Genomic DNA, 25,946 nt, shown 5'->3' with positions numbered 1-25,946 from the left:
CTTCCTGGAGCTGTAGTGAAAGAACATAGTGATAAGAACATCACTCCCTCATTGAATTGAAGCAAAGACCCTCTTTCATTGTGGCAGGGCTGAAGCACATGAGTAAAAAAGCGCATGGTGCTAGGCAATTATAGCAGGGAGTATTTTCTAAGGTCCTCTGTGTTTCTACATTGGTGAATCTCCAATGTGAAATTCAGACATCTACCACCTCTCGTACATCTCCTCCTATGGCTCTTAAGCACACAGCCCTGCCTGCTCCTACTGCCGCCTACCAGGGTCCCATTTCAGGCTGGCCTTCCTCTCGTGTCTTGTTGATTTCCTTCTTAAGTCCTCATTCATCTTAATATCATCTCCAAAAATCTATACGGAAAGTAATGCTTTTGGCTCCCATCACCCTTCCATCCCTTCTAACAGCGCTGTAGCTGAGGGACGTGTTGGGCTGATTCTCAGCAGTGCTGTGATTAATTATTACAAAGCTCTGCATGTGGAAGAGCTTGGTCTAAGTGCAGCCCAGTAGATGAGGTTAAAACACTTATGTTCTTTGACTTTGTTCTTGTTTCTCTGTCTTCATTTGTGTAGCGTTTTACCTCCATTGAGACTTACTTAGTATGCATCAGTTCATGTAAGTTATTATCAAGGCTATTTTTCATTTTGTTATATTACTCCTTAATATTTTTGTATTGCGGCAGTGAGATTGAATGGGGTAATAGCACTCACAGTGTTTTTCTGGAATAGATCCTATCAGAGAATCCCGGTGAAGTACCAATTAGGTACAAGTTGGCTAACTTGGTTATGCTGTTGCCTTACAAATAGCTAATGTCTTGTTATGTGAAAATAAATATTAAATGGATATCACATGTTTAGAAGTATTTGTCCTTCCATTGCACTGAATGGCACAAATTGCAAAATTGGGTATGTAAAATTACATATATACACACACACACAGATCTTATATATATACACACACACACATAGGTATGCAACACACACACGTATAGTCTGCTTTATATTTGTTCCTACCTTTTCTTTATACAGGTTGGTGTACTAGGTGATGAAGAAGAGTGGGTGAATCTCCATGAGGTGGAGAATGAACCTGATGCTCAGATGCTGGAGGTACCAAACCTTACTCCTTACACTCATTACAGGTAAGAACAGCAGGTAATTAGCTGCAGTGTGGGGGGAAAAAAAAAAGAAAGAAAAAAAAGTTAATTGCATCATGGAACAGCTTTCCTAATCAGTAACAGCTGGCTGTATTTTGTTATCCGAACAAAAGGGAAAAGGTTCACTGTTTCCACAGTTTATACTTAAAATTGTTTGTCTGATACTGTTAATTATAATTTGCATGCAATATAGTTCATAACATTTAAAAGGGAAGACAAGTGCAAAGTGAAATGGTATTATGAGTAACTGATTTCCTGTGACTTCTCTCAGCTAAAGGGCGCACCAGTGTAACATCAATCAGTGACAAATCAATTGTAGTTAAACTGGTGCAAACTTGTAATTACATATTTACATCAGTTCAAACATCATTTTATTGATTTAGCTTAATTTGGTAACATCAATTAGATGAAGCCTTTGTTTATAAGAATTTCCCAAATTAAACTTAATAGATATATGCAAGGCTTAAGCTGATTGAAGTGCATCTACGTTATGGGTGCACCCCTGTTAAATGAGGTTGATTTTTAAATCAATGCAATGCAAGTGATGCATTGCTTTAGTATAGATAAGATTTGAGAATTTGAGATATTCAATCATAACAAAAATACTTTATGAAATAGCTTGCTAACATAAAGTCTCGTTGGCAAGGAGGTATAGTGACAAGTGTTAAATCAACTTGCAAGAAGCTTTGTACATTTTCCCCTTTCTGAAAGGCCAGTTAGCTATCCCATGTGCTGTAGAGAGCTAGCATTAGATAAAACCAAAGTAAAGTTTGTATCATTTAAAACTAATTGGTACACCACTAGTCTTCTTCCCTTAGTCAAAAGCCCAGAAACATACTGGAGAGTTTCACAAACTCTCCACTGAAGTGTCCTACACCTCACCCTTTTATTAAAGTACTTTACTTTTTATCCTTTTTTTTCTTTTTCTTTTTCTGTTTTTTTTTTTTTTTTTTTTTTTTTTTTTTAAAATAAAAGCTCTTTCTAAACTTTGGTACATGGGCAGAGATATCTTGTACAGAAGTTTAGAAAAATGACCTAGGTTGAAAAGACTTTGCTCTCCAAAATGGTAGATCTTTAAAGCTGAAGAGGCATAGGTGATAGTAAAGTGCAGATTGTACCAGAGCTCAGTGTTCGGTGTCCATGCAAAGTATCACTTACACACATACCAGAGGCATTGAGAACTGTCTTAGGGCTAACAAATAATAACAAAGTGTATGATGAGTTTGGGATATAGATAGATAGATAGATATACACACATTTTTCTATCGAACTTTCTGGTTTATTTTGCTGCTACATCTCTTTTCTCTCTCTGGAGCATCACACTCATTTTCCTTACATACTTACTGAATATTAGAGTGACCCCTGAACCCTCTGATTTTCTTCATCATCATTTGTACACTAAAGCAGCTCCTTGAATTTTACCTATTTTCTCTCACAAAGATGAGCTTTTTTATTTTGTTTGTCTAGAACAATTTTATGTAATTTTTTTTAAACCTCGAGTGTTGTTGCCAAATGGATTTGTTGTTCTCTAGTCAGCTTTACTTATTACCTACTTAGGAAATAAATCATGAAAGCTAATTATCAGACCACATCTTTATCGGCCAGCCTCTTTTCTATATTTTGTGCCAAGGTTTGACACTAGAATCAAGGACAGTATTTGTTTAATGTGTTTCCTTTAATGCATTTTCCAAGGAGATCAGGGAAGATAAGTAAACACAGCTATGTTGACTAGCTCACCCTTTCTCCAAGTTCAGTCATTAGGTCCAAAATTGAATTGTTTAATATGAGCAGGTCATGTATTTATGTGCAAGTGCTGGATGCCTCTAATTGCAGTACCTTCTTGTGTTTATGATGGGTGAGAGTATCTGAAATGTACAGCACGTCTTAATTATTTGGTGCTTCCTGAAAAAAAGATTTCTCTAAATCTCTTCTGACCCAGTAGGGATTTCTATTGTAGAAGAGATGGTTTCAAGCAGACAGGTTATTTTTTAAAGAACCATATCCATATTAAATAACTTAATCTTACTTGTGCAGGAAACCTGAAAATGCAGCATGGGGATAAATCAGCTTCTTTCAACCAGTAATTGAGGGGAAATGTTATCACCAGAATATTTTTTATATTGACAGGGAATGAGAATATCTGAAGTTTGATATTTTAATACCTTTCTGGATGTATTGTGTAAGTGCTGCAAGAGAAAATCACTTACAGCTAGCATAAGCTCATCAGACTTAGCATAATTAACGTGAATTTCTCACACAAATACCTAAGTTTCTAATAGACCCTAAGCTAATCTCGTTTTCATTTTTTTAAATACCTGAGAGGATCAGAAAACGGTTACCATCAGCCATTCAGTGGTGAATACAAAGGGGACCTACACGCGATGACCTTTGCAGAACATTTAGAGAGACCCCGTTCGTGTTTTCCCACCCTTTGGGTGTTTGGGAACACAAGGTGCCTCTCGTTGAGCCTCGTCCCTCTGCTGCAGGTTCCGGATGCGGCAGGTGAACGTGGTGGGCCCCAGCCCTCTGAGCCAGCCCTCGCGGGTTATCCAGACGCTGCAGGCTCCTCCGGACGTCGCCCCTGGGAGCGTGACCGTGCGCACGGCGAGCGAGACCAGCCTGTGGATGCGCTGGGTGGTGAGCCATCGAGTGGTGATGAGGGGGTGCCAGCACCCGAGGCGCGGAGGCAGTCCCCAGCTCAGCGATGCTATTTTTTTTCCTTGCGTTTGGCATAAGGAGTGACGGCAAAATGATTTCCTTTTTCAGAATACTCGGAAATCTGAGACTTACCTTAAGTGCCTTATTAATCACTTAAATTACCTACTGCCACTGCCTCTGCCACTTCATCAGGGGAATATATGCCTGTGTGTAAAGCCTCGGCTTTTGAGACTCTAGTTCCACAGTCTGGGTCAACATGTGGGACAGAAATATAATACTGGAGCCAATTTGCAGTTTCCTAGGGCTCAGTTGTTTGCTCTATATAAAACAGCCCCCAGAAGGTACACACAGGCCGTTGACAGTCATCCTGCCCGTACTGAATCGCTGCAGTTCAAAGACAGCAAAGTTTGCATGTTACGCTCCTGTAGGAAGATATTTATGTGAAAGGCTATGGAGTTATGTGATAAAGCGTAGACACAACTGATTAATTGCAAAGATGCAGTGATTGATGACACTGCTGTGCCCCTTTGACTGTCTCACTTACCTGTAGGGTGGCCACACTGGGACTTGTTTGGCAATTAACCTGCTCCAGAATGGTTTTTCTTCTCGCCTGTTAGGTCGGATTTTCCGCTGGGGTTACTGTGGTGTGAAGCTGATGAAGCGCAGGTTTCCTTTTGCCAAAGCGTTAGCTTTTCCATGCATAAACTCATTACATCTAGAAGTCAAAATCAGGCTACAGAAACAGGAGGGGATTTCTCCCATCAGCCAGGAATAATTCTAATTTGTCAATGGAACAGGAGTTAGTTCTGAACCTTGAAAGCCCAAAACATCAAACGCGAAGGCATCACCTCAGGATGTGTAGAAAAGCCTTTGCAGTTCATTTGATAGGACCCATGTAACTCCTTCATGGCTTTACTGTGTGAATAACGTGCCCACATTGTTAAACCTTTGGTACTATAGCCAGACCTACACGTCTTACATCAAAATTAACTCAAAGTTGTTTTAGAGACTTTTAAAAACTTTTAAGATTGTGTTTCCATGTTGCACTATCTGGGAGCCTGGTTTTCATGAGTCCAACTGTGCAAGGTTCAGAAGGAGCAACAGCCACAGCTAAAAATGCCCTGGCATACCTTTTTCATGCTTGATAACATCAGCATTTGAAAGTGTTTAATCTCTTTTTTTCAAGACCTACAGGTGAATCTGTGTCCCTCTGGGAGCTGGGAATTCCTTCCTTCCAACAGAATAAGGGTCACATTTTTAGCCCTGCTTGCCTGCGGGATATAGTCTTCTAAGCTGTGAAATGTTAATGTATATCAAACTTTGCCAGTGAATCAGAACTGAATCTCAGCCATCCGTGGCATCGTGTAGTTAGTTTTATGAGGAGAAACTTGAAACTTCATGAAGTAGGCTAATTATTTCATATTTTAATCTCCCAAATTGCTTGAGGAGTTAGAATACTGGAATAAATCTCTGCTGATAAATGAATAGGGAGAGAGTCAGTAAAAAAGTTTTTTAAAAAATACGATAAATGAATTTGTCACATGCTCCAGCAATTTATCATTCATTTCCATAATTAATCACAAAGCCCTGAATATATTCTGTTGGTATCATCTCTGTTGATACACCCACAGCAAGTGGCACAGTTCTGCCAGCATATCTACGTGGTACAAAATAAAGGTAAAAATTAAAAGAAATTTTCAAGCAACACAGAAATTAGAGAAATGAAAGATAAATAAACCTGGAAATCAATCCCCCTTTCTCTTTTGCCTTCCTGTGGCCTTATACGAGTTTAGACAGCCTTAGCGTACAGCGTGGAAAGCCCTGGCAGTGTGTTCTGTGTAGTAATATTGTGCTTTTCTTTGTCTGTTTCTCTGGCAGCCCCTCCCCGACACACAGTATAATGGCAATCCAGAATCGGTGGGGTACAGGATAAAGTTCTGGCGTGCGGATCTGCAGTCTCCCACCCTGATGAAGGTTATTAACAACCGACTGGAGAGAGAGTACACGATTGAAGATCTGGAGGAGTGGACAGAGTATGAACTGCAGATCCAGGCTTTCAATGCCATCGGGGCGGGACCATGGAGTGAAGTAGTGAGAGGTCGTACACGGGAGTCTGGTAAGTCAAAGCACTGTGTCTGCTATGAAGGACATGCTGGAGAATTTTCAGCATTCTATGCCTTTTTGTTCAGCTTTTTTTTTTTTTGCTTGTTGATCCATTAAATCAAAAATGAAAGGAAAAAAAACAATCTCTAGACGCACTGAAGGCAAAAAGACGTATAGACATTTGAGGGGGTTTATTTATTTATTTGTCTTACTCCTACCATGTTTTCATGCATAAACCTGAGGGTTGTTTATTTAAAGCAAATAAAACAACCTCTCCCCACTCCTGCCCCAGTTTGGCAGCATAACAGGTAGCACAACAAGAAGCTTGTGTACAGCCTTCTCTTACTGAGCAGCCAGCACACGCTTCCTCTCCCTCCCTAGTAGCTCCATTGCTCCTAATTCTTCCCCTTCCCCTATCTCCCTCTGGTATGGGGCAGGTTTTCGGGCAGTTACGATTATCTGAAATTTAATTTCAAACTCCAAGTATTTCTAAAAGGGCACAAATTATTTTAGAGAGCTGATTAGCCACATAGAAATAAGGTAATTATCTGAGCTTTTGATGACACATTTTCAAAACTACCTTCTAAAATTGTGTACACAAGGTTATATAGACATAACCTTCATGTAGACATAGAGCGTGGGTACTGTACTGCCTAGCTGATTCATCCATACTCGCATAGAGACTTCAAATACCATAAGCAAACTCACAATTTCAGGCAACAGTAAATTATTGTTAGCTCAGTAGCAACAGTAAAGCAAATCTTGAAAAGCTGCTCTCTAGCTGTTAACTTCCACATAGCCTGTTTCCAAACCTGCCCTACATGCACCTGATAAATTAAAATTCATATTGCAAGTGAATGATTAAAAGAAAGGATGACACTTATGTTTTAAAAGTTATATAATAAAAGCTTCTTGTGACCTATGGTCCAACGCTGATATTTTTTCTTACTATTTTTTCTCATTTTTCTTAATAAAAATGCTTTTCAGTTTAATATTATGCGTACCCTACACTTACAGACACAGGTACATGTGTGTTCCCTCTGTACCATGCAGTGCTGGTTGGTGTGAAATGGAAGCACTGTGTGTAGTGCACGATTTGGTCTGCTGGTTCAGATAACTGTCCTTTGAACTAGCTGAGAAGAAGGCCAGACAAAGTCATCCCCTTCCATTAAAGTGCTGCTTTTTGGGAAGTAGTAATTGGAAAGCTATTGCCAGAGGTATTTTAAACAGGGCATGTTTGTACTGGAGTTAGAGATAGCATGACCCAGACAAAATAGTTTTGAAGTGTTTTGTATCATAATAAAAAGATACCACATGCTCCATTTTCTCCTTTCCACTACTCTTCAAACACTTCTTTTGAAATGTAGTAAATACTAAGATTAAGTGATTTCATAAAACCTTAGGATTATAGTGCTCTTGCTCAGCATCTGAAGATCAGAGGTTACATGTGTGTATTTGGCATTTTCTCTTGCGGTATTAAAAGAAGGTTGACTTGAAAATGATTATAGGAGGCACACTGAAACCAGGATCAAAATAATACAAAGCTGTGATCTAGGCATAAGGACTCATTTGTTTTTTTCATGTATTTTCTTTGATACTAACATCTGATTTCTTGAACAGAGCAAGTCAGGGCTCAGCCTTTTGGATGTATCTTTTTTAATTTGCAGTATACTAAAAGCAGTGTACGTGGGCAATCTGCATGAGAGAGGGAATCAGCAGTTAACCTGCATGTACCACAGAATAAGGTTAAAATAGGAATAAAATTATCAAAAGCTGGCGAAAGAGGTCAAAACATTTTTTACACCTGTCTTTTGAATTATGAGAAAAATTACATTTATCACCTGGGCTTTCAAAATACTTCAAAAGCAGGTATCCTAAACATTTCTTTTTCCATTTTATAGATACAAAGTCTTAGGAAAGTGGGTTTTGACTGATGCTGCAGACTTTAAACATCCCTCACAGTGGGCCAGAGGTGACATTGTCCAAGCTGGTTCGTTGACAGAACTCTCAGTTCTGGGTTTTACACCATCCAAGGAGCCTCAGAAATTAGAGCCCAGGCACTAAATTAGCTCATGCTATCTAATGACCATGCAGTCACTGGAGTCCAAAATCTGTATTAAAAATAAAGCTTTACTGTGATACAAGATCTTATCACTAATAGCTGAGCAAGCACACACTCTAACAATAAAGGAGCAGGCTGGTACAGGTATTCTCCTGATTCTGGAGCACTTGAATTTGAAACATTTTAAAACAAAGAAAAAGGAAGAATAAATAATGCAGTGGGTTTTGGTTACCCAGACTTAAAAAAGTTGGGAAGCCCTTAAATGAAAATCTGGGTTAAAAATGCAAGCAGCTAAAAATGGAGGGGGATGAGTTAGGATTTTTAAACAGGACAGGTTTTATCAATCTGATTTTGTTTTGTTTTGTTTTTGTGTTATTTAATTTCTAACATAAAAAAAAAACTTACTTGATTTTACAGCATAAAATAAGTACAAAGTAACAAGCTGAATTCATACTCTATGAATTGAATATGTAGTAGGTATAGTATAGAAAAAACAAGAAAATGTGAAGATATCTGATTTATTAGAGCAACAATGACAGGGCTGATTTGTTTTAAATACAAACCTTATTTTCAAAGAGTTCATCTTAGATACACCTAACCAGTTCCTTCATATTTTCTGGTATTCAGCTACATGAATGTGTATAGTTGTCTTCAAAATCAGCTCCTACACAAGCATGGTCACAAGGATCAATTTCTGATGAAAGTCAGAGACAGACTTCCATGAAGCGGTTACCGTGGTGCAACCAAGCATCAGTTGATAATTCAAATGTGGTCCAATGTCACTGCAAGATTTGTCAGTTGATACATGCTGAGAATGTCGCCTGCAGTATCTAATTTTATACACAAAAAGGTTTCGTGCTCCAGCTATGGTGCTTTTTGCTATGGAGAGAACCACTGTATCATACCGTCTAGCTTTCTTAGCCAAAATTCAGACTGTCTTATTGAAAGATGCTTTTGGCCTAGTTAGAGACATAAAACAGCATCATTTGCTGTATATTAAATATGGTTATATCAGCTATAGAAAGAGGATGCACGATCTTGGATGCCAAGACAGATAACCTTAAAAACTTGTTTTCCTATTGAAGTTCAAGTGCAAAGTACCAGAAACTCTATAATTTCTAATGTTTGATCTTCTAAAGTACAGTTTGGCAGTTTGCTGGATTAACTAATCATTTAGTTTCAGTGTTTCTGGTTCATTTCCTTAAAGCTCTGCGATATTATGGAGACTTGCTTGGCTTCTGCACTGTTCTTGTAGGTTGCTAATGAGAACTTTGCTTTGGAGCTTTTAACTAAGTCTTCAGTGCAATAGTTAAGGAAACAGCATTAGAGAACAGAGTTTGCAGAGGACAGAAGGATCTATATGCCTCACTCAAGTCACTAATCAGTCTTAGCAAACTATAATTACTTTGAAACAGGATATCCTAAGAGAGTAGGGAGGTCAAAGAAATGAAGGTTACATTTCAATTCGTTCTTAAATGGCTGATCAAACTGCATTACCTGACAAAAGATAGGCAACAATAAGATCCATGCTACCAGTCAGAGGTCTGGAATTCATACATCTGTATTAAAATAAAATTCTCAACACCAATATGAGAATAGCAATGGAAAACTAACATGGAGCAAAATACTTGATCAATGCAAGTATTTTTGCCATTTAGATGTTGGGTTTATATCCCTCCCCAGGGAAAGGGGACATTCAGCTGCTCTGTCACTGGGAATTAGGAGGAGTCTGAGCTAATAAATCTTCCAACAAACCATTCTCTCCTTTGTTAGCTTTAGAGTCCCCCTGCCAGCAGCGTGATTGTACACACACCTCAAAGAAAGCATGCACACAGGGCCAGCCCGGGCACAGCCTCGACCTTTTGTGAATTCGGGAAATCTCGTGGCTGCTGATCAAAGAGAAAAAGAAATATTTGTAAAATAAAGGAACTTTCACTCTTGAAAGGATTCAAAGCAGATAAAATAAAAATAAATGTGGCTGGAAAGGGCTTCTTTCCTCTATGCATTCTGGTTTCCTGCGACCCACCTCCACCCTTTCTCTCTCCAGAAGTGATTCATGTGGGAGTAGCTCTTTGTGAAGATCTACAGATAAAGTTATGGCAGCTATCCAAAGACATTCATGGCTCCTGGCAATCTATTTTCCTTTAACATAATTATATCCTTGTGGGGGATAAATCTAGGAGAAGATTTAAAAAAAAAAGAAGAGCACTTCAGCGTTGGAGGGGGAAAAAAATGGGATTTTAGTCTGCTGCAGTGTCATGTGATGGTGCTCTGTTCCTCATGTCCCATATAATTGGTAACAGGGAAATTGTTTCAGAAATGACTATCTCTGTGGTTAACCTTGAGTGCACAAGGGTGAGGACTAGTGTCTTTTTTTTTTCCCCATTTATATTAATTCCGGTGTCATACTCATTATCTTGTTCATGTTGCTAGGAGCTTCAGAAGCTAGCCTTCAAAACAGCTGATCTGTTCTTTCATTTGGACAGCATTACTTTTGGCAGAGACTTGTGCTCCTTTTTGTGATATATTCAGCACCTAATCAAGCCTTACTGTCCATAAGTACTTGTGTAACATAACTTGGTGAGTGTTCTCTTGAGGTCTGACAGGTGTATCACGCTTTAGGAAAGATTGCACCCTTCAGATGTTGGAAATGCCACAGGAAAAAAATGTGAAAGGGCAGCATAAAATGTGAACTCTTAAAAATAGCCTCCAATTTTGCTTGCATAACACTGCGTGCTATTAAGCTTGCCCACAAAAGCTTGCAGTTGTATGGTGGTTTTGCAGTGGCTTGAGTTTTAATGGCATGAGAAAATGCAAGTTTGCTCCTCTCTCAAGTCAGAGAAAATTACAGTGTTCCCGTGCCATCAGTTCTAATAATGTTTCTAGTTTCATAAGAGCCAATTTTGCAACATAAATGAAATAGGCATATCTTTCATTTACACCGTATCAATCCCTGAAAATACACCTTGCATTAATGTATCTGTCTATAATTGATGTATTGCAAACATTAAGCACCATCACATAATCAAAAGGCTTAGAGGTTAAAGCACTTCTTACTGAACTGGGAGGTCTGGGTGCTGTCCAGTGGTTGGAATTATTGCTAACACTAGACAAGATGCTATAATTTCCTTTTGGATAGTATAGGAAGCTAGGGTGGCTTAAAACTTCGTGATAGAGTAGATCATACTGTAAGATAAACTCTCATTCATAAAGATTTCTAGCTTTTGGCATAGGGAAATGAAGCATAAGGAAAAGAAATGCTAGGAGATAGACGTTTGTAGAAGTCCAGCAATTTAAACTTGATTCTAATTACTGCAAATATATAGAACCTCAAGTTTATTCATGTCTGTCTATATTTACTGTTCTTCTGTAGACTGTGATTAGCGTTGAGTGTTTAGCTCTTTACAAACATCGTGATTTCTGAGACAAACTGGTGAGAAATTGTTAAGTAGGCTGAAATGTGAAGATGATGTATAATGAAACTAGAAAAGAAGGGATTGTTCAGAAAGTATTCAAGTCCTTTGGGATTAGAGTAGTATTCTAAGGGATCCTGAAACAATCCCAAGCAGATAGGGAGATGGAGCAAAATGACCTGGAATGTCTTATCTATTTCTGCTGTTGGTAATGCTGTTTGATTCTAGTTCCCTCTGCTCCTCCTGAGAATGTGTCCGCTGAAGCTGTGAGTTCAACCCAGATCCTTCTGACATGGAGTGCAGTCCCTGAGTCAGAGCAGAATGGTCTTGTCCTAGGTTACAAGGTATGCAAGTGGAGTTTCATGTTTTCTACATTTTTAAAGCACTACCTGGATACGTTTTTGCATTTGTAATTTATTGTTCACTTGGGGGATGTTAATATTATCCATAACTCAACCAGATAAGATAGCGGAAGCGTGCTGTTTTTGAAAGGGGTGACTGGTGAATTTAATCTCATTTTATATCATGTGAAAAGGAAGAATCTAAAATGCATACCCTTCTTTCGGTAATATGTTTTTCTTTCCATATTCGTATGCATTTATTCTACAGATACTTTTCAAAGCAAAAGATTTAGACTCTGAACCAAAGAGCCAAATAGTGAGAGGGAACCACACTCAGTCTTGCCTGCTGTCTGGCTTGCGGAAATATGTGCTCTATGAGATCCAGGTCTTGGCATTCACTCGCATTGGAGATGGAGTCCCCAGCTCTCCTCCAGTTATAGAAAGAACCAAGGATGATGGTAAGTGTACAGGTTGCCAAAATAAGGGTTTGTCTTGATCCAAATTTTAACACTATTTTCTTTTAGTAATGCAGGTGTAGAAGATAGTCCACACTAAGACTTTTTGGATTTTTTTTCAACTTTGAACTAAAAGGACTTGATCCTTACCTAATATAACTGTTCCATCAATCATGGGATGAGAATTGGCAAAAACATTGAAAACTATAGTCACCATTTCCTCTTTCCCCACAGCTAATGAAGAGGAAAAATTCTTCTAAAATTATTTGTACTCTGAAGCTTGATGTAGACTATTTCTATTGAAGACAATTTATAGAGCCCAATTATAAATGTCTATTGAAGTTCAATCATGCTCTAAAGAAAAAGTAGAGTGCTACAATTGAAAGCAATAAACAAATCTGGGTCTGATTGGACTGAAGAAGAGATATGGAATTTGCAGCTTCAGTAATCCATTCTCTCTTTTTTTTTTCTTTCTTTTTTTTTTTTTTTTCCAAAAGAATAAGGCATTGACCGTGGATGGTGATCATACCATCTTCCTTTTGTAATTCCCTCCAGTGCTTCCCATGAGCTCAGGGACTCTGGAGTGCAGTTTCATAAGCTGAAAAACCCTGGGCAACCCTCCGCACCCCAGTTCTGTTTGAACACACCTGCAGGGTGAGAGAATTCCTGCTGGTGGGGTTGTACAGAAATTTAATTCAACTCTTAGAGCATTTTTTTGCTTTGCAGATGCTATAGTTGCTTTTAGTTTCATTACCTTTTTTGCTATGAAGGGTAGTATCTGTGCAAGAGGCTTCTGTTTATTACTCCCAGTGAAGAAAAACAAACAAACAAGTTTGTCAAGATGTTCCCAGTAGAAATTGAATAAACATTGCTATCTACAAGCAAATTCATTAAGGGTATTTGGTTGGGCTGAAGTGCATTCAGACTCCTGGCTTAACCAGGCATTTTCTGCAGAGTGCAGGGAAGGTGCGAGAGCATGCAGGGACAGGAATGGGACAGAACGGGGACAGCAGCTCCCAGGCATTTCTTTTAGCCGTTTTCTCAGCATTCAGTCTCTGTAGTGACATGGCTTTTCTTTGAAAGGAAACAAAGAGAAATTGCTGTTAGCAGAACTCTGCAGGGAGTAAAAGAGCACTCACGGAATTGTATGTATCAGACTTTAATGAGAAATATTTAAAACTGTTTGTTTAAGATAACCCCATTATAGCAGTTCCCTCCTTAAGTGCATGTTGGCAAATGATACAAATTGTTCTTCCATCTCCGTACTCCTGACATAAATATGTTGTGTCTCCTCTGGGCTCAGCTTAATTAAATGTATCATCAGGGGTAACACGCAGGTGGAATTTGTGCTGAAGGGGAAATTTTGTGGATGCAAATGTGTGAATTAACATCTCCTCACCTTGCAAACCTGGAATGGTCAGTGCAGCCACCAGCCATCCTTATTAATGTGCACCTCACCTGCCTTGGGTTCTCCTGCTCAGACCTACGTGTTTAAAATGCACGTGTAAAATCAGAAAGCAGTTCAAAGCTAGCACCGATGACACAGAGAGGAGATATTATTCAGCTCCAGCAGGTGTGAAGTAGATTAAGCTGACACAACTCCTGTCCATAAAGGCAGCTCAGTGACTTGCTTCGTGGGATGTGCTCGGTTATCTGGTGACGGGGCAGTGATGCAGCTGGCTTACAGGGGCTCCCCGCTATGCCACTGGGAGATAACTCACAGAGGTCAAGCTCATTTGTCAGAGCATTCTGGTAAACTCATTTCACATGTGCTGTAAAACACATTAGGGTGTACTAGTTCTGCATTGTGCTTGGAGCTCGTGGGTGCTGGAGGCATTCAGCCATGGACAGGATCCCTTGGAGTAAATGTGTTATGTATGTACGTGGGTGCTCCTAACCATCTATTTATTATTGGTGAGCTACACCTTGGGCTGCCTTCCATGTAAAATAAGCAGAAAACTTGTAATTCCTCTGACACGCAATGCCTGCTAGCGTGATCTCTGTTTCTCTTTCCAGCCCCCGGGCCGCCTGTGAGGCTGGTGTTCCCCGAGGTGAGGCTGACGTCGGTGCGAATTGTTTGGCAGCCGCCGGAGGAGCCCAATGGAGTTATCCTGGGTAAGAGGGAGCAGCAAAGAGGGCTGGCAGGAGAGGGCTGGAGACCAAAGGCTGTTGGGTTTTCCTTCCCCTTGCACATCAGATTAGAAGTCCCACATAAGCAGATCCATGGCTAAAGAAAAGAAAATAGGCTGGTATATCAGCTGAGAAACACGGTGTCCTGCGGTGAGGAGGAAAATTCTGCCAGGCTCCGTGGCGCGTGTTTTCCTGAGTCAGAATTGCATTTCATTCATGGCACTGTGTTTGAGTTGTCATCTCTCTTTCTATCTCCATTTGGATTTGTAACCTGCTTGGCTGGGCTGTTTGGCAAGCTGCCTGATGAGCAACAGCAGGACAGAGTTGTTTTTTCCCTTCCTTCCCCCCCAATTGCCTTTGCCAGGCATCCCTAACTTGTCATTTTCATATGTGCTTCTGTTTTACTGCTTCCTTCAGGTTGCAAGGAGTTAACTCACACTTGGCATTTTATTGAGGTAAACAGGGGCAGCAAGGAATGAGAGGAATTCATGAAAAACCTTCTCACTTTCCTGCTATTGTAACTCCCGGGTTGCCTTTGCACCAGGAGTATACCAGCAGCTACCTTTAAGACGTCGAAGGCTTTACAATGTAATAATCTATTCTTGCCTCTTAAATTAATGTAGCTAATATTTACATGGTAGTTTTGTCTGTGTTCTGTGCTGATGTTCAACACATTCTATGATAGTCTTAGCAGGTGAGTAAGGGTTATCCCTCTAAATATCCCTTTAAGTAAAGGACTAGTCTGTCTTTGTGTTTAGATCCTGAGTCAAGAAGCTGGAGTCTTTGCCTAGGTGTGTAGTTTCTCACAGGGGGTGCTCAGGGGGTAATCCTGACACCTGAAGTTGCAAGGAAATCATCAAATGGGGTCCAAAGGCAGCCTCTGCAGGGATCTTCTTAGCACAAGAAAGAGAGTTTGCGTGAAACTTGGCACCGCTTAGTTGTCAGAGACAGATCCACGCAGGGTTTCTCTGCAGCTCAAGGAAGCTTGGCTTCCAGGTTGTCTTGTGGGTTTGATTTGTTGTGTTTCTTGTAAGGAACTGTGTGTCATTTAAGTTTGCTCTTAGTAGAGACTGGGATTTGAATCACAGGATGTGGTTAAGGAGAAAAAAAATCATTTGTTACAAATGATGAGAAAGTACAAAAGATATTTTGCTCTCTGGACTGTTGCAATGTCTCCCGTTTCTGCACTTGGTCAGCCTTATTTGCTGGAGTTGCAAGCTCGGTGGAGTAAGAACTCTCTTTTATTTCGTCTTTGCACAGTGCCCTGTGCAATTCATCCACTCGTTCAATTCTGGGTCAGTGCCACAACACTGATGACAAAATCATACAAGTATGGGGCTGGAAGGGAAGGTGAAAGGTGTCCCTTAGCATGATTGTCATGTTTAACACGTAGACTGTTGTCTCCTGTGTCTTGCACACTCCATACCCAGGAACACATCACAGGGTACCTGGTCCAGTATTGACTTTTTTGCAGCACTGGTGTTGTAATGAAGTAAGTTATGGCTCACTATTAAGTTCTTCCCCTTTTCTGCAGGTCAGTCCCTCTTTCAGGTATACATTAAGCTTTTTCTTTGTAAGTGCAGTACTTTGCATGTATTTTTATTGAATTTCATCTTACTGATTCCAGACCATCTCTTCTCATTAACAGGACCACTTCACATTACAGTCTTGTCCTTTAAAGGGCTTGCAACTACTCACAATTTGGCTTTATTTTTGAAGTTTGCAAGTAGACTGGCAATTCCATCAGCCAGGTCACTAATGGAAATACTGAACAGAAACAGACTCAGGACTTGTTCTCATGAGACCTTACTTAATATGTCCTACCAATGTGTTAGCAAACTGTTGCTAACAACATTTTGACTTTTTTTTTTTTTTTTTTTAAGTGATCAAGGCAAAATGTGCAGTATTTTTCTTAAATTCTGTTTCTCTAGCTTGCTTTTGACAGGGCCATGTGGAACCATAGTAAAGCCTTACTTAAAGTCAATGTGGATCATATCTACTCTTCCCACCTGGCCAAATTACGCTGTCAAAATGGAAAACAAATGATTTGTTATTTATTATTTGTTCCAGGCAAATACGTATTAGCTGTTCCCTGGCACTTAATTATCTCATGGATGTTTATATATTTCCTAATATTTTTTTTTCCAGGATCTTTCTAGGTATTAAACTTTAGCTTAATTTGTTCAGAACTCCTTTGTTTTTTCTTCCTCCATTTTATAAGATAAGGTACTCTGCTTGCCCTTCGGTAATATTCTGGCATGTCACCTGCCCTCCACAAGTTCTTGAAGATAATCACTAATTATTCAGAGATGGCTCCAGCTAGTTATATAAGCACTGCAGGGCAAATTTCATCAGGCCTTTCTGACTTGATTACATCTAGCTTAGCTAAATATTCGTTAACCTATTCTCTATTCTAGCCTACATCCATACTTCTATTGTTGTCAGTTTTAATTTGTGTTAAGTATCTAGTCAATATCAACGGGTTTTGTGTGAAAGTGAAGCAGCAGAGGTACCAGGCTTCTGCTCTTTTGTGTCACCGGTCTTGTGTTCATCTTTTATTCCCAGTAGTTGACCTCTCCTTCTGTTTCTTGTATTTCTAATGTATTTCTAAAATCTTTCTCACTGCCTTTGCCCTTTAAGTTATAACTCACTGTGCACTTTTAGCTGTTCTGATTTTGTTCCTACATGCTAGTGCTGTCTATTTATACACTCCCTTAGTAATCTGTCCTGTTTCAACTTTTAGTACAATTCAGATCTGATTTTCAGGTCATTAGTGAGATCTGAATGCAAACGTACTGGGCTCTTAACATCTTCTGTCTGCATTGGGATAGTTGAACTTTTATTTTTGTTTCTTTTAAAATTGTCAGCTAACCTGAATTCCTTTTTCCCTTAGAATTCCTTCCCAGGGGGCTTTACCAATTTCCCCAGTCCACTTCTTTGAAATCCATTGTCTTCATTCAACAGTTTTCACTCCTCTATTTTTTTGATAGTAGAAAAACTGAGGTTCCTGGAGGAAGTAGTTAGCTGCCAGTGTCAGAGAGAAAAAGTAAAAATTACATTGGGTACTTACTTCTGTGATCTTTTATAAGAAGTGAGGAGTGCTTCAAAAATAGCTGGAAAAAAAAAAAAAAAAAGTAGCATTCTAAAGGTTGCAAGTTTTTCTTTCTTGTTCACTTTTTAAATCTTATTACTGCAATGAACTTTTGAAAGAGCAGTGTAACCACCACCCTCTAGCACACTAAAGTAGAATTACTGGAAAATAATAAGTTAATATTACTTTGCAAGGTGCCCTGTTATTCACTAGTGGGGTTGCAAGGAAAAAATACTTTTTTCTTTTGCAAGAGCAACTTATATTCACAGCCTTTGAACTAATGTTCCTGCTCTGCTAGCTTTGTCCTCTGAGTATACAAGCACCTTTGCAGCTAACATTTTTGTAATCTATATCAAAACATGTTCTAGCATTTCAGAGAGAGATTAGCAGGATGAAATACTGGCAGGCACCAAGAGGGAAAACTACTTGTTTGTTTGTTTAAATATTTTACTGTAGAGAACTGCTAGATATTTCCACTTCTCCTTTCGGGAATGTTACAGTAACCATCTGAGGCTTAATTCTGTCTTCTTTTCTGCACTCCATTCAGCTAGCACCCAGCATAGCTCCTTCAAACACTATTAAAGGAAAATGATGCATTAATGTGCATATATGCAAGTCTATCCATGAGCTTCCCCTGAAAACAAGAGCTCAGGCAGCATCCTTCCTGGTTAGTATTCCTCGTGGTACGCTTGTATTTAGCGTTCACCTGAAGCTTATTGCAAAAGAGTGTAAGAACTCCACTGAGAATTAGAACCAAAATTGGATGTAATCCATGTTTGCAAATGCGTATTTTGATCCTAGGCTGCATTTGCACACCCGCTGGCCCTTAAACAGATAAGCAGTAAAATCAACAAACTGGATTGCTGCTCCACTAGGCAGACCGTAACCTCCCAGTATCGTTTGGCTTTCCCTAAGTTCTGTGACAAATTAATAAGTGTTTGTATCTCTGCTGCACCATGGCCTGCATGAGCGGGTGCTGTCAGTTCTGAAGGGCTTTGTATGGTGATGAGCTTGAAAGCTTTTTTATATTCATGGTGTGTTGTCATCTTCCTGCCTGTTTGCTTTGGGGAATCTGCTGGCTGTGTTAGTGACCTAACATTTAACAGGCAGTTCAGACTGTTGCCATTTATTGAGTTCAGAAAGCATAGCTCATGAAACTGCTTGCAGTTGTGCAAAAAATATTTAAGAAGATGCTAATGCAAAAATAAGCCTTGTTTCAATGAATAAATAAACTCCTGAGGAGCTGATCTTTCAGGTTTTTTGTTATGCTAGTTTGGCCTGGTGAACAGCAGAACTCCCAGTAACAGAAGAAATTTGGCGTCTAAGGCTATGTAGGAAAAAAAAAAAAAAAAAAAGGCAAGAAAAATGAAGAAAACGGTACATATCCCTCTGACTGACCATTAACATTCTGAAGAAGTGATTAACATTCTGTAAGATACTCCTTTCCTAGAAAAGTTTGCTGCAATCATCTTTTCAAGATTTCATTTTCTTTCATAAACTTTGATTTTTTATTTTTTTATCTAACGTATCTGTAACATCTTATTGTCGTAATCTAGTAAAGAAATGTGGCTTCCTTATTCATCCTCTGCAGTAATCACAGGTATTGCCTCTTACAGCCCTCAAGCATACATTAATTTCTCTTTGAACACTTTCCATTTACCTCTATTGATTTGCCTCGTTTAATTTCACCCAACATTTCCTGTCTTCTCCCTTCCCTTGTTGCTGAAATTCATCAACTTAATAATTTTATCTTTTTGATCTTGTGTTAGCCCTAATTATTATCTGAGCTGTGGTTTAATATTACATCTTCCGTGTCACTCAGAGCAGTGATTTTTATGACGGAACGTATCTTGGCTGCCCAAATTGTCTAATAGTGGAAGGTGATGTAGGGGATCAAAATTAAGATACTGAGTGTGTCTCAGGAGGTTTGTAGGCAGCAACAAGAGTGAGCTGAGTTCAGATGCAGAGGCTGGATATGTACCTTCGAATCATGCTGAGGGAAGTGTTGAGTTTCTGAAGAAATATTTAAAGATGCAGGCTATGGCTGTGTAAAGTCTGCCTGAGACACCCAGGAAAATAGATATTTACCCCAGCTGTCACCCGGCATGGCACGTGTAGGGGAGGGGACAGCAGTGGCCGGTGCTATTTTTCGAAGGGGTGCATTGAAAGGGAGTTTGCAGAACCTGTCTGAGATGGTGTGAGAGATTTCTTTTTTCTTGTAGCTAAATTAGGTTTTACGCTAGCCAAGGATCCACTCCCGTGTAAGGTGTTATGATGGCCTAGATAAGTGTGTTCCTTTGCCTGATCTGTGCACATTTGTAATTGGCTTTCTAGCATGAGTACCACCATTTAGCAGTAAATAGTTGTCTTTCTATTTCCTCCTCACATTTTAACTACACTTTATATTTTAGAATGATTTAGAAAAGAGAGAAAATTGCTTGACAATGATATTTCACAGATATACTTATCTTTTAATAACTAGATAAATCTAGTTTTCTATTCTTTTAATATTGTCTGTTTCCCTCCAGGTCTTATTCTTTACATCTTAAGTCGCTTTATCAAACTTCTTTAGCCATCTTAGTTGCTTCTTCCTTCATCTTCCCTGCTGCTGTAAAAATTGCCCCAGTGCTTTTCTCTTTCTGTTTTCCCCTTTATTGAGATCTTACATTGGGGTTCTCACTCCTGTGTTCTGCACATCTGTATAAACAAGAAAGCTCATAATGTATCCATTCCTTCTCCCCACTGCTATCTATCTTCCTGTGGACTTTTTCAAAAGATCAAAATGCCGTAGTATTAAAGATACAGAAATATTGTGAAGAAACATATGGGACCAGCAATGGGAAAGCTGGTGGGTGAAAGAAGGTAGTTTGCAGGAGAAGAAATGAGATCTTCAAAGACTAAGACCCTAAGACTTTGCTGGCCTGTAAGCGTGCTCTGGCGTTCTGAAAATCAGGCCCTGTTAATCCAACGTTACCCACCCAGCTGTGGACAAGTTGGTGTACAAATGTGCCCAGCACATTCACTGGATACCCACAGCAGTACGAAATGAGGCAGGTCAGGTGCAGGAAGCTTTCTGTTCCTGGGGCATGTTTTCAGGTGTGGGTGGCTGCTGCATATTGGGGCAGTGCAGTGACACAGCTCTGTCTCAGCTGTAACCACATCTTGCAGGTGCTCTGAAGGCCGGGTTGCTCTTAGAGGTGGCCATGCAGCCAGGTTTGTTCTACGTTAAGGCAACTATGGCTGTTGCCCTCCATTTCCTAACATCTGCAGAAGAAGAAAAAAAAAAAAAAAAAAAGGCAAGGAAATGCTGGGGTTTCATCAACAGCACTATGAGAACCAGCACACCAAAATTATTACCATCTGTATCCCAATTAAATTTCACTGTTCATGAGAGCATGTACCACACACAAGTATGGCATTTACTCAAGAGAGCGCACAAACTCTGTTTGTGTCTTTCCTGCGAGTGGGGCTGTGGCAATTGTTGCATATTCACAATGAAAAATAAATGCCTTTGATTTTGTCTAGTAGCTACAGGTAAGATACGATGTGCAGTTTTCATGCACTGGCCTTCAAGAATGAAGCACACCGAGCTTGGCTCCCCTTGTTGTTGTTTCAGCCAAAATTTGGTGGGAGTTCAAACTCTAGCTGGGATATTAATTCCAAGAGAAAAAGATGGTCCCAGGTGTCTGCAGACCCCTTTGTCTTTCAGAAGATGAGCAGACGGTTGGCAGAATCGTGTCATGACTATTTTGTTTTCAGCTGCTCTGATTTGGATGTGCTGGCTGCCCTCCGCCCCGCGTAACTTCATGAAGCATTTAATCATACAACTGTATTCAGCTTGAGCAATAAAGCTCCACACCAGTTCGGGTATTAATTGATTTTGGAAGTTAGCAGCTGGACTGAAAGTTACCATCAAGCTCCAGGAGTGAGAGCCTGATTCAATTGCTGAATGTACAGAATGAGTTTGAACATTTGGCAGACCCTCTATGGGGGCCAGTTGTTGCTAGTGGTGCATGAGAACTCTGGACGCCCTCCTTTGCACAGTTGGATCATTAATAATACACACTAAACTGCGAGCTCATAATCGTCAGGCAGGCAGGTTGGAATGAGGGCTATCATTTGCAGGCATCCACAAAATTGATTATTAAGTGCGGCATGATTTAAGCAGGACCTCACAGCTTGCAGGCTTCTTCCTTGGGGTGTGGACAGGGACAGAAATGTTTAAAGACAGAAGGAGAATGATTTTATTGCCAGTCCCAGCCTTCACCGTACAGTTACAGGGGAGTGAGAGAGCTGAGAGAAAGGCAAATGCAAAAAGCAGGGGCAAGCATTTACCTGGGTACAGCCGAAGACCTTTTAGTTTCAACAAGTGCTATCATGGTGCATGTTAGAGGGGAGAACAGTGTGTGTGTGTGGGTTTGGGTGGAAAGCTGAGAGAGTGTTGTCCTGAACTCGCTGAGCCAGGTGAGATGAATTGCATAAACTATATATATTTCATTGCCTTTCCAAAACAGTATAAGTATGCTCAGGAAAGATTATACGTTTTTGTGTCTTGTTGGGATGAAGGATGGAAAGCGAAATCAGTTCCAGGGCAGATAATATTGAATAGACCCTTGTGTGCGCCGCAGTGTGTAATTTGTCCATAAGGTATTGCACCTGACTGTGGACGGCTGGCATGTAGCAGAGTTTTAAAGCCCTAAAGGAAGCAAATTACTTAGTTCTGGTCCAGTTAAACAAGTAATTACAATAAAGTAATAGTTTTGGTGCTCTTTTGTTCCTGCTAGAAAAACATCCTAACCTCTCTACTCTCTTCTGTTGACGCTGTGATTTCAGGTTATCAGATCGCATACCGCCTGGCCAGCAGCAGCCCTAACAAGTTCACAACAGTGGAGGTTGGTTCAACGGTCAGGCAGTTTACTGCTACAGACCTCACCCCTGAGTCAGCATACATCTTTCGGACGTCTGCCAAGACAAGGCAGGGCTGGGGGGAGCCTCTGGAAGCCACAGTGATCACGACAGAGAAAAGAGGTAATTTTTGCAGCCACAGGTTGAGGAGCTTTCTGTTGCATGCCTTAGAGCCTGTGCTGCACTTAGGGGAATTTTAATAACAAGCTACAGCCTGTACACCTCCTCCTTCTCACACCATAAACCTGCTCCAAACCATAGCAACATCATGATTTTAGAAACCTGGTGAGCAAGACAGACTTTTATGAGAGGCAGTTCTTCTAACCTGCCGGGCTGTTGGAGATTGATTTTTCCATCAGCTGCTATATTGGCCATATGCAGCCTCCTTCTGCAGTCAAATAGTTTTATTTTTTTCAGCTCTCTTCTTTTCTAGAAAGATTGCAAGCTTAAGAACGTAAATGATGGATGAATTACATTGATTAGGGAACACAAAATGAGAGTCAGTGATGTTGCAGGATTTCTTCATGTGGTTCCTCCATTACACCTTAATCCGACCTAGTGTGTTAGTAATTACTTTGGCCTTTTCACTGCTGTAAATTCAAGCAGAGTGTTTGCATCTGGATTGTCCAGAATTTTTCTACTTCTTGTATCAGGCTCAAAATGGTTATTCACATTCTGTATCCTCAAATTCTGTTCTGTAGGGAACCTACCTGAAGAAAGCAAGAGCTCCATGTACATGAATGAATGCAGATGCTTAGATAAATGTATCAAAATGTAAAAGTTATAAGTAATACAAGTTATTACAGAATCTGCTCTGCATCATTGCTTGTTTCTAATGCCTTGGCTCAAGTAACAGCTCAATTATCCAGTCATAGAATGGATCTCCAGAGCTAACAGAAGCTAACATTTTCTATTTGTGAAGATTTTTTTTTTTCATTCAGAGCTAAAATAGAAGGTATTAGTAGAGAACAAGAGTGTGGGCTTTACTTTGTTCTGACATTATATGCCATGTTCTACTGCAAAGCGTTTATCTAGTCTCTTGAGCTGGTGAAGTCAAAACTAACTGGGGCAATCCCTTGTGCAGTTAGTTTTTGTGCCATGTGCCACCTTGACCAATTGTACAATTTTCATATTGATTTTCAATAAAACCTCACCCTCAAATATTACTACCATACAACTTCTGTGATTTATAAAAGCACTGTTCAGAGAGAAGCACACTTCAGCAGGTAGCTAGAGCAGACCTCTGTAGACATCTTTCAACTACTCTTAGCACTTTTGTGTGTGCACATGTACGTGGTCTTGACTCTAGCCCAAGATTTGCACACTAATACTACAAATAATATTTACTTTTGGTTCTTAAAATGCGACTAGAAAGTGATCTCTCATTTTAAGTCCTTTCTACACTTCACCAATTAGTTAGTGCAAGAGCAAGGATTTTGCATGCTATTTGCTCACATCTTCCTTACTCTTTTCCTATAACACTTCTGAAAAAGAAAAGTCATTGGCCTGATACTCAACCACCAGCAGGGAAAAACGATGGGTTGCATTTCAGCTACTTAAATCCTGTGTGGTTGGTGTTAAAATTCCCACCAGCATAGCTCTCCAGGTCACATGCAGCCTCCCAGTGTGTAACAGTGCAGTCCTTAGAGAAAGAACCTCTAGAGCTGTATTAGGAAACTTAAAGTGCCTCTGCTAAAGATACTGTCCATCAAGCAGGTTTATCAGCTCAAGGTTTCTTCCACCCCTGTCTGATTGCTGTCAAAGTGGAAGTTTAAAGTCAAATGTATAAGTTTCAGGGGGAGAAAAAAAAAAAGGCATGCCCAATAAAGTGAATACTCAAAGCTCAGAACTTCTCCTTTTCAACAAAACGTGCTCAGATTTCCCAGGCCATGCACTGGCTGTTGCTGGATACACAATAGCTCAAGGCAGAACTCCCAGCTCCACTGCAGGAACAATGATCCCTTGTTGCTGTCAGTGCTTTAGGGTTATCTTGAATAGGCAAGTCATAAAATAAAAGGAACTCTTTCTCTTTTTGATGGATGGCTCTACTGTGTCTGTGCATGTGCTATGGAACTGAGTCCCAAGGCACTGAGAGTTAACTGAAGTGATCCCATATGTAAAGTGTAGAGAGAAAAACGTATAATCTTACATCAACAAGATTAGTGTGAGGAGATGATAAAGAAGTTTATCTAGCGCAGCTATTCTGTGAACAAGTAAACAAACAAACAAGCCTGGAACTTGTATGCATGATAAATATTCTAGAGTGAACAGATATTTACTTTCCATTAATAAAAACATATTTAATATCCTTGTTGACCTTGATAGTGAGGTAAGCAGGCATGAAAATTCCCTCGAAGATCAGCAAAATTGGTCACTTATTCTTGCCCTTTAAATTCCCATAGTATAAACCTTTATATTTTACAGTGATACCTCTGATTTACAGGTCCTGAGCTGTATTGTAGCTGTATTCTCCAGACATGCTTCTGTAGAGCTCTGGATCTACATAATGGCATGATACCTTTCTGACTAGTTAGCACCAGGGATCCAGGCAGAACTGAGTCAGAAGATGTAAATGTAGCAAGAAATTAAAAGGAGCCCATTGAGTCATATGGCCTGGTCTTACATTCCTGCACAAACAGCTCACCTGAACATTTGCTTGTGGCTAAATTCCCAGAAATAAACTCTTTATACTAATGCTTTTGTACAAACAGTCACAAAGTGTATCTTGCAATACAGGAGATTTTAAGATCTCCCATTAGCAGCAGAAGGAAACCCAGTCATGGGAGACTGACTGCAAGATCTGACCTGCCCAAAACTGCAAGCTGGTTAAAGCTTATCAGCAGAGAGTATTAAATCCCCACATAACACTCACTTCCTTTGATAGAATAACCCTGAATACCTGTCTCAGCCTGTCAGTGTAAGGCATTGACCTTTTGCATTGTACTCTGGATCGCAGGCAGCTGGCACTGAGGGCTTCCTACAGCTAATAGCTTACAAATCTTTTGGCACTGATGTCAGCAAGAGCATGCTACAGAGAGGTGCCAAAACATATAGGAAATGTTTTCAGGGGATGGCAAACAAATAATGTGCTCGCCATACAGAGCTGTGAGGAATCATGCCATCAGAGGGATGTTTATGGAAACGAGTGCTGATGAAGTTGAATTGAATTGCTTCTCAAAAGCAAGTCACTGCAGTGTCTCCAATCAATTTCTGCTTTATTACATGCCACACATTTTAATCAGAATCAATAATCTTCATGATAAACAATTAAACAATTATTCCTCACTCTATAGAGTTTCTCTATTGAAATCAATGGAGTGCAGAGACACAGTGATTGGAAAGGAGATCTATATTGAAACAGTTGGGGACTGGCATGCTCACACCTGCGTTTTACCATTCCTTGCCTCATCTAAAGGTGTACTGTTGATTACTTCAGGGAGATCTCCCTCAGCATTGGCAGTGGCTGGTCTGACTTTGCAGATTCAAAGTTAGTAAATGAGAAGGGAAGAAGAGGGGAGGTCTGGAAGTGAACTGAAGCAGGTATTGGGATGGACTGTAAGTTGTGGACTTGGACTCTGCTACACACCAGCCTGGTCCAGTTCATCCCTTCCTCTTCTTCATGCCTTGA

The 25,946-nt window shown here is 40.0% G+C and overlaps 1 protein-coding gene across 3 annotated transcripts in view; it reads left to right on the top strand.

The window, feature by feature from the left end:
• Positions 1–25,946, top strand: part of SDK1 (sidekick cell adhesion molecule 1) — a 387,420-nt gene that overhangs the window by 305,808 nt on the left and 55,666 nt on the right. For all 3 annotated transcript variants that reach the window (XM_032197267.1, XM_032197266.1, XM_032197268.1), the window contains 7 exons: positions 1,036–1,145; positions 3,647–3,797; positions 5,697–5,934; positions 11,625–11,740; positions 12,006–12,195; positions 14,209–14,307; positions 22,247–22,441. In XM_032197267.1, the coding sequence (XP_032053158.1) occupies positions 1,036–1,145; positions 3,647–3,797; positions 5,697–5,934; positions 11,625–11,740; positions 12,006–12,195; positions 14,209–14,307; positions 22,247–22,441 (1,099 nt within the window). The remainder of the gene's footprint in view (positions 1–1,035; positions 1,146–3,646; positions 3,798–5,696; positions 5,935–11,624; positions 11,741–12,005; positions 12,196–14,208; positions 14,308–22,246; positions 22,442–25,946) is intronic.

The sequence above is a fragment of the Aythya fuligula genome, chromosome 15, assembly GCF_009819795.1.
Source record: "Aythya fuligula isolate bAytFul2 chromosome 15, bAytFul2.pri, whole genome shotgun sequence".
In the NCBI taxonomy this organism is placed as follows: Eukaryota; Metazoa; Chordata; class Aves; order Anseriformes; family Anatidae; genus Aythya; species Aythya fuligula.
The sequence above is the reverse complement of the archived record's forward strand: the minus strand, read 5'-3'. Positions and strand labels throughout refer to the sequence as shown.